Source organism: Triticum dicoccoides, chromosome 5A (genome assembly GCF_002162155.2).
Source record: "Triticum dicoccoides isolate Atlit2015 ecotype Zavitan chromosome 5A, WEW_v2.0, whole genome shotgun sequence".
Classification (NCBI taxonomy): Eukaryota; Viridiplantae; Streptophyta; class Magnoliopsida; order Poales; family Poaceae; genus Triticum; species Triticum dicoccoides.
Window position 1 is genome coordinate 671,327,605 of NC_041388.1, and position 9,078 is coordinate 671,336,682.

General features: G+C 46.9%; 1 protein-coding gene across 1 annotated transcript; it reads left to right on the plus strand.

The window, feature by feature from the left end:
- Positions 1 to 6,217: 6,217 nt before the first annotated feature.
- Positions 6,218 to 7,862, plus strand: LOC119303998 (expansin-like A1). The gene is made up of 3 exons (XM_037581164.1): positions 6,218 to 6,441; positions 6,561 to 6,855; positions 7,054 to 7,862. Exons 1-3 carry the CDS (start codon positions 6,300 to 6,302, stop codon positions 7,436 to 7,438), a joined length of 822 nt encoding a protein of 273 aa, XP_037437061.1. The 5' UTR covers positions 6,218 to 6,299; the 3' UTR covers positions 7,439 to 7,862.
- Positions 7,863 to 9,078: the final 1,216 nt, after the last annotated feature.

Genomic DNA, 9,078 nt, shown 5'->3' on the forward strand with positions numbered 1-9,078 from the left:
GTGGGCCCCCTGTTGCTCCACCGACCTACTCCTTCCTCCTATATATACCTATGTATCCCCAAACAATCAGATACGGAGCCAAAAACCTAATTCCACCACCGCAACCTTCTGTATCCACGAGATCCCATCTTGGGGCCTGTTCTAGAGCTCCGCCGGAGGGGGCATCCAGCATGGAGGGCTTCTACATCAACACCATAGCCTCTCCGATGAAGTGTGAGTAGTTTACCTCAGACCTTCGGGTCCAAAGTTATTAGCTAGATGGCTTCTTCTCTCTTTTCGGAATACAATGTTCTCCCCCTCTCTTGTGGAGATCTATTTGATGTAATCTTCTTTTTGCGGTGTGTTTGTTGAGACCGATGAATTGTGGGTTTATGATCAAGATTATCTATGAACAATATTTGAATCTTCTCTGAATTCTTTTATGTATGATTGGTTATCTTTGCAAGTCTCTTCGAATTATCAGTTTGGTTTGGCCTACTAGATTGATCTTTCTTGCAATGGGAGAAGTGCTTAGCTTTGGGTTCAATCTTACGGTGTCCTTTCCCAGTGACAGTAGGGGCAGCAAGGCACGTATTGTATTGTTGCCATCGAGGATAACAAGATGGTTTTTTTATCATATTGCATGAATTTATCCCTCTACATCATGTCATCTTGCTTAAGGTGTTACTCTGTTTTCATGAACTTAATACTCTAGATGCATGCTGGATAGCGGTCGATGAGTGGAGTAATAGTAGTAGATGCAGGCAGGAGCCGGTCTACTTGTCTCAGACGTGATGCCTATATACATGATCATACCTAGATATTCTCATAACTATGCTCAATTCTGTCAATTGCTCAACAGTAATTCGTTCACCCACCGTAAAATACTTATGCTCTTGAGAGAAGCCACTAGTGAAACCTATGGCCCCCGGGTCTATCTTCATCATATTAATCTTCCAATACTTAGGTATTTCCTTTGCTTTTTTACTTTGCTTTTATTTTACTTTGCATCTTTATCATAAAAATACCAAAAATATTATCTTATCATATCTATCAGATCTCACTCTCGTAAGTGACCTTGAAGGGATTGACAACCCCTTATCGCATTGGTTGCGAGGAGTTATTTGTTTTGTGCAGGTAGGAGGGACTCGCGTGCAGCCTCCTACTGGATTGATACCTTGGTTCTCAAAAACTGAGGGAAATACTTATGCTACTTTGCTGCATCATCCTTTCCTCTTCAAGGAAATCCAACATAGTTCTCAAGAGGTAGCAAGCATCTAGTTAAACCATACAGTGAAACTATGTGAAACCTTTCAATGCAACAATAAATGCGATCATAATCACAACCAAGGTAAAAATTGATCCAACGGCATAATGATACCAAGCCTTGGTATGAATGGCATATTTTCTAATCTTTCTCATCTTCAACCGCATTGCATCCATCTTGATCTTGTGATCATCGACGACATCTGCAACATGCAACTCCAATATCATTTTCTCCTCCTCAATTTTTTTATTTTTTCCTTCAAGTGATTGTTTTCTTCTTCAACTAAATTTAACCTCTCGACAATAGGGTCGGTTGGAATTTCCAGTTCAACTACCTCCTACATAAATAAAATCTACGTCAACTTGATGGGCATAATTGTCATAAACAATAAATGAACCAAATAGTTATAAAAGATAATATATAGCACATCTGAATCATAGCCAGGACAAGGGCCGACGGGGCGGATACCAAAACCATCGCACTATATAATAACAAGCAATAATAAAAGCAAGAAAATTAGACAAGTATCTATCTAAAGTAAGAATTTTTTTTCTTTCAGAAGAAGATAAGAGGCTCACCACAGTGGCGCACGCGACGAGATCGGCGCGGGCGATCGACGGTGGTGAAGACGGGGACGGGACGCGACGGACCGCTAAACCTAGACAAATCTCGGGGAAAATGGAGCTTGGAGGTCGAGCTTCGAGAGGAGAAAGCTTAACTAGCGTGGCTCGGGCATTTCATCGAACACCTCATGTGCATAGGAGGTGAGCTAGAGCACCCAAATGCCCTCTCCTCGCCGGCCAGAAAAAACAGAGCACTGTGGAGTGCTCGGCTGAGGCAACGGGGTATATATAGGCAAACCATTTGTCCCGGTTCATTGCTGGAACCGGGACTAAAGCCTAGCCTTCTATCCCAGTTCGAGCCAAGACCGAGACCAATGTTTGTGGTTCATTTAGATAGATACTTCTAGCGAGGCCCATTGGACCCGGTTCATGCCTGGAACTGGGACAAATGGGTCCATACGAACCGGGACCAATGCCCACGAGGCCCCGGCCGGCCCCCTGGGCTCACGAACCGGGACGAATGCATCCATTGGTCCCGGTTCGTGGAAGAACCAGGACTAATGGGATGGCCAGGCCCGAACGAAAGCCCCCTTTTCTACTAGTGAATCACAAGAAACATCAAGCATCTTGTAATAACATGGGTTTGTCACGGACTGTTCCACCTTGTGTTTTGTATCACATCACCTAAGTCAATAAAGTTCAAGAAATTGGATCCAGAAAAACCTTTGGTGGTTTTAGCATCTTATTGGACCTTTTCTTTGCTTGTTGTTTGAGTACTTATAATCCTATATACCTAAGGGAGTCATTCCCACTAGCTTATTTATCTCAACATGCAAGCATGCCACCTCACCATAAAATTATGAATGGGATAATGGCCACCTCAACATGCAATCATGCATGGAAAAATACCAACCACAACATTCGACCATGCATGGTAAAATGTGTTACATTTAATTATTCTACATATATTCACCAAATATGGTTACAATTATACATAATCAAATATGAAAAGTCATGTGTATTTATAATTTTTGTTATCATGTTATCAACCCAATTTTTCATCAACCAATTCACGCAGCAATGCACGATGTATTCTCTAGTTTAAATAAATCCCTATAGTCATTCTATTACAATCATATGCGTCCTCCCAATGATCATACCATGTGGGTAAACCCTAAAAATATGTTCATTGCATTTTTTTGGCCAAAACAAATTACATCCATTTTCTTTCCCAAAACTTCAAAATAGAGCTTTGAACTAAAAGTACTTATGTTTCCAAAATAAAAATTTATTAAAAATCATTTTTGATGTCTATTATACATATATAGAACCACTATTCCCTAATCTTAGTTTGAAAGGTATTTAAATATTATTTAATTTTTTATAAAAAGGTGGAAAATGGCTTCTAAATAGAAAACACTTATGTTGTTTCAACATTTCCAATAAACTACAGAAGCATCCTATGACCATTTTTGGTCCCCACATGAACTTCTCACCACATGTTACTATGGATCATCTTACTCAAACATGCATCAAACACCTAGTGATTCAAACTAGCTAGGGTCTAAAAAATTTCTACATTCAAACTCCTACTAAAATCTCCATAAAATTACCAGATCATGACCTTCATTCCCTCTTCACCCCAAATCAAGTTTCATTGAGAAGAGCTTCGTAGAGATAAGGTGAATTCCATCAAACACCTTAGGCATATTTCTAGTGTTTGTGCTTAGCCCTATTTAAAAATCTCCAAAGTTCACCAAATTTTACTAGAGCCTCTCCTTTCGCCCCACTTCCCTCCAGTAACTCGTCGAGATCAATCATTCGAGTGAAGACCTGCCATTTCTACTTCTGCCATAAGCTTGGCATCCCCCTCTCTCTTGCCATATCTTGTTCTGCCTAGCCCCATAGTACCCATCATTCCCTTAGACCTTTATTTAACATCAAGAATCAAGTGACAAGCTTCCTTGCATTTTCTATGGCCATGACGGCCATTTCGTGCTCTAAAGGGAGCCACAGTGCACCAATGCACTGTAGCAGCCCCCACTCCGAGCACCCATAGCTCCTGGAGCCACCTTCACTGGTTACTAACCTCTCCTCGACATCCACGGCACTCCACCATGGCAGCCCCCTCCTTCCTCCCTTTCTCTTTCTCAGTCTCAAGCGCGCTCTTCCACCGATGGCAAAAGCCATCACATGTGCCTTCGTGATCTGCCTAGCCTCATTCCTCCCACTCGCCGACACAACGTAGATTTGGCAATGCTTCCCATGCAAGATCGTGTGCACTCTCTCTAGCAGCGGAGTTCCTCCAATGGTCGATGACGGTGCATTGGCCCACCATCCTTGCCTCGCGCGCCTTGTGCCTCACAAGCCCGTAGACGCCCAATTCCTTATCCAAGGTTTTCAGAGCAATATAAAGATGGCGGAAGAAAGAGGCGATGGAGAGGCTTCCTGGGGGCCCATGCGATCACCCCTGGCCATGCCACCTGGCCGTGTAGGGCCCACACCACCCTGGCAGGGCCAGATGCCTCCAGAAGCTTCCCGACTCAAAACATTTTATAGGATTTTTTTGGTCTTCATAAAATTGATTTTCCAAAAAAATTCACCAGGCAACAGAAAACAACATCTCGCATTGGGCACTAAATTAATAGGTTAGTCTAAAACATATCAAAAATTGGTGCCAAAACTCTGGCAAAGTAATATAATTGTAGCATAAAAAAGTTATAGATACATTCAGAACGTATCAGTATGTAGGCATCAACAAACCTTCTCCATCGCAACGAGGCCTTCGCTCGGGCGTGTGGATGTCATTGTGGTCCTGCTCTGCTTGGCGGTTGTTGCAATAGGCCGCGGGGTCGTGCACTTTCATATATGGTGGCAACGACAAGTATGTTTTGTCAACCGATTCTACCACCATAGCCGCGGATGATGAAGCATGAGGACGGTGCAAGACTGTCGGAGTGTCCCCAATTGGGATTTTGGCGATGCCGGTGGCCTTCCTCCCTCACCAATTTTGGGCCCACGTGCGACGGTGACCTTTGTTGTTCCGATCCTTTGGTGGCAACTGACACTTGTTGCAGCTTCACTTTGTGCTTATGCTGGCATGATCTTCACTTGTGTGGTATCTCACGTCAAGATCATGCCACACATCTAGCTGTTGGGATAGCGGAAAGTGGTGGCGACTACACATGATGACTTCGATTTTGGTGGCGCTTCTTGAGTACCTGGTATCGAGCTCCGGCCGGGAACCCATAGGTCTGACCCTAATTGATTACACCTAACAATTTTGTTGTTTTTCCATCAGTTTTTTTTTGAAGGCATTGTTCGAATTTGCTTGGTCCTTGTCTTTAGGATGAAACCCAGGATTTGACCGACAATGGTTGGATCCGGCAACGACAACGCTTCATCAGTGTTTCCTTACACGTGTGTTGCTACTGGAGAACCTTTCTCATTGTTTTGTGATGTCAAAATATGGTTGGTGCAAATGGTCACTCCTGTCTGTATCACTTTAGAATTTTTTCCTCGCGTTCGCAGAGCTTGGGATTTGTACGTCTTTGCTCCTTGCCGATGTAACTCTCTCTCTCTCTGTGTGTGTGTGAATGTTGTTTGTGTGCCTATTTGTCATGCAGTGGTCGGGTGTGTGCTTATTGTGTTTCATCACCTGGATGCTTCAGTTTGAGTTAATAAAACGTACCCTTTATAAATGAATCAAGTCCAACATTCCTGGTAATTTGTCTCAAAGAGAGAATATTCAATGCTCCCAACCCTCACGTGCTCTCATGCTTCAATGTCTAAAAGTCAAATTCGACTGTTCCAAAATAACCTGAAAACATTTATGAATGTTCACAAGACATGTGTCCATTACCTCTACAGAATTCAGATCCAAACTTGAAATACACACTTAGAAACAAAAAAGACATATTCAACAGAAATAGTGTCACGGGAAGACAAAAGCTAAAATGACGCTATTCACATAATGATTTCTCCTTTTTGTTTCTCATGGCATATTTCAAGTTTGGATCTGAAGTTTTTAGGGGTTGCACACACATGTCTTGCGAACATTCACTTTTTTCAAAAGAAAATCTAGAAATATATAAAACTGACTTTTAGGCATTGGAGCATAGGACCACCTTAATATTTTTCCCTGTCTCAAAGCTCCCTGTTTTGCAGGGATTAGGTTCCTTTTAACAAAGTGGTAGTACTCCCTGTGTGTCAAAAAAACGTCTTATCTTAAGTTAGGCTGTACTACTAACGACCCCTAACAAAACCAAAACAAGTAGTCCTAACGAATTACAGTTAAGTCAGTGTTAACACGAGGACCGTGTGTGTGAGAGGTGTGAATTCTGTCAGTTTCTGTGTACCGTGAGTGGGGTTGTCGTGCTGGTGGTGTGGTGTATATAAGCCGTCGTCAGGCACAAGGATCCTCCTCCACTGCCTCTGAGCTTCTCTCAACTTGAAGCCACTTGCTCTGCTCGGAAGAAAAGGAAAGCAAGATGGACGTCTCTTCCTCATCCATCCTTCTGCTCCCGCTCCTCCTCCTCCTGCTCTGCTCCCTCCCGTCGCTCGCCTCCGCCTGCGACCGCTGCGCGCACCGCTCCAGAGCCGCCTTCTACACCTCCTCGCTCACCCTCGCCGGTACGTGCCCGCGCGCCCATCGATCCATTCAGTTTTCTTCTTCACACCGATCGATCGATCGATTCATGCAACTGCATATAGTACTATGATTCTGATGGTTTGATTGTCTTGATCTGCAGCCGGGTCCTGCGGGTACGGCGCGGCGGCCGCGTCCCTCAACGGCGGACTGCTCGCCGCGGCGGGCCCGGCCCTGTACAGGCAAGGCGTCGGCTGCGGCGCGTGCTTCCAGGTGCGGTGCAAGGACGGGGAGCTCTGCGGCACCGCCGGCGTGAGGGTCGTCGTCACGGACCGCGCGAGGACCAAGGAGAACGGCACGGACCTCGTGCTGAGCAGCCCGGCGTTCGCCGCCATGGCCCGCCCTGGCATGGCCGGGCGGCTCGCCAAGCTCGGCGCCGTCGACGTCGAGTACAAGAGGTAATCCAACGCCGGTCCCCCTCTCTGTTTTTTCTTTCTTTTCACCAACAGCGCGCACGGCGCACGCGCCATGTGCGGCATAAGAACAAAAACAGCGCCGGCCGAGCATGCGTGCCATCATCAATACATCTACGACTCCAGTTGTCTCGAGCTGGTAGAATTTGGAAGCTAGGCTCACGATTGTCAACGCATGTGCAGGGTGCCGTGCGAGTACAAGGGCAAGAACCTCTCGCTGCGGGTGGAGCAGAGGAGCCGCGCGCCGAGCGAGCTGGCCGTCACGATCCTCTACCAGGGCGGCCAGACCGACATCGTCGCCGTCGACGTCGCGCAGGTCGGTGCGTCGTCGAGCTGGAGGTCCCTGACGCGCGACCACGGGCCGGCATGGAGCACGAGCCTGGCGCCGCCGGGGCCGCTGCGGCTCAGGGCGGTGGTGACCGGCGGATACGACGGCAAGTGGGTCTGGGCCGACCGGGAGGTCCTGCCCCGCCACTGGCGCGCCGGCGAGGTCTACGACACCGGCGTGCAGATCACCGACATCGCGCAAGAAGCCTGCTTCCCCTGCGACACGCAGGAGAGGAGGTGACTGGCGCCGAGGCAAGCAGACGACAAGCCAAGAGGAGGAGCTAAGCTCCAAAATCGTGGCTGGGCATCGAACGAACGGTCAGAGGCTCCTCGTCACTGCCGCTGGAAATTTCGGCTGGGCTTGGAATTGGAAGGATAGAGATTAGTAACTGACGCAGCGGCACCTAGAGCCCTCGTTGCTTATCCAACTCTTGTGGACATACATGCATGAGCTGCAGCTGACGTGTGAGAGTAGTATGTACAGTAGCAACCATGAGGCGATAAATGAGTAGCGAGGCCGTGGCCTGAATCCCCGGCCAAAATTCAAAATCCGGCGACTTTTCTCATCAGTGGATAACGTCGCGAGTCGCTGTGGCGCAGGATTCATGCTCCGTTGCTTTCGGCGACGATGTTGTTTACTCGCCTGACAAACGATTTTTCATTCATGGGCGCCGAGCTCGATCGTCCCGTTTGAATGGGTTGGTTGGTGGCGGGATTAATAATTTGTTGGACGACGGACGAAACTAGTCGCCGGTCTTCCAGGATTCACTGAACGAACTGGTAAGGAAATTAGGGTAATATAATGATTGGAAAGCACAATTCGGACATGTATGCACTGAGCTGAGCACAGTTGGTGACTCGGTGCGCCATTAACGTTGGACACTCATCAGTGCAAGCGCAACTGCAACCATCTACTCCTCACGGTATGATGATAATGATGGCCAGTAGAACTAGTAGTGCATGTATTACGGGCCAATATGTAGTAGGAGTATGTGGTGCTGGCCGGTGAAAGCCGGCCGAGATTCTCGCGGAGTGCACTGTACGTCTGTCCGCCACCACCCACACCAGGGGCGGCGCCGTCGCACCGTGTAATTTATCCATGCAATCTGTCGAACACAACACTGTGCTCAAAATTCAGGCACACGATCAAAACGTGCGTGCGTGTCCTTATACTCCTTGTATGTCAGCACCCGCAGGCTAAATCGCATGAATGCTGGAATAGCTGGTGTGGTTAATTAGCCCTGAAATTTTAGTTGGGTGGATTCAAGCAAATCAGACCATTTTGATATTGATATCCGCGTGTCTGTTCAGGTACGTACCGTGCCATTTCAGGGCAGCACAAAGATTAATTAATGCGTAACGGAAGCAAAAACATGACGCTTAACTAAAACGAAAGCTCTGCCCAAGCTTGCAGCGGCCTGAAAGATTAGGTCAGGACTTAAGTGCATGCTAAATTAAGCCCTAGCGTGCAGCATCAAGCGATCGATCGATGCTAATTGAGGGTGCAACATGTGTAGCCGTGCAGTGCGATCGGTGGGGCGCGGTGCTAAAAATTTGATTAAAGACGGACGAGGAAACGAGGCTGCAGGAATGGAGTGCGAGTGAGACGCCGAGCCGGCCCAGCGGCGTGATTCGCTGTCGCTTCACGGCCGATGTTTCAGTTGCGAGTTGAGTATTATCCTTCGCCTGGACTTTTGCTATCGTGTGTTTAATACTTGTATACATATTACCGTGTGCGCCTTTGACGACAGTGACTCCATCGGGTCTCTGTACTTCTCGCGAGTGATCCAAATGGACAACTGATTTTAATCCACTACTAACTTATTTATGGCCGGTTCTTAGTTTCTTACTATGTCTCTTGTACTCTTGCTGTTCCCAGAC

What these genes read in the sequence shown, in the direction of transcription:
- LOC119303998 (XM_037581164.1), top strand. Translation starts at nt 6,300, where the DNA reads ATGGACGTCTCTTCCTCATCCATCCTTCTGCTCCCGCTCCTCCTCCTC. An exon ending in CTCCTCGCTCACCCTCGCCG is followed by an intron (nt 6,442 to 6,560) that starts GTACGTGCCCGC and finishes CTTGATCTGCAG; the next exon opens with CCGGGTCCTGCGGGTACGGC. An exon ending in GTCGACGTCGAGTACAAGAG is followed by an intron (nt 6,856 to 7,053) that starts GTAATCCAACGC and finishes ACGCATGTGCAG; the next exon opens with GGTGCCGTGCGAGTACAAGG.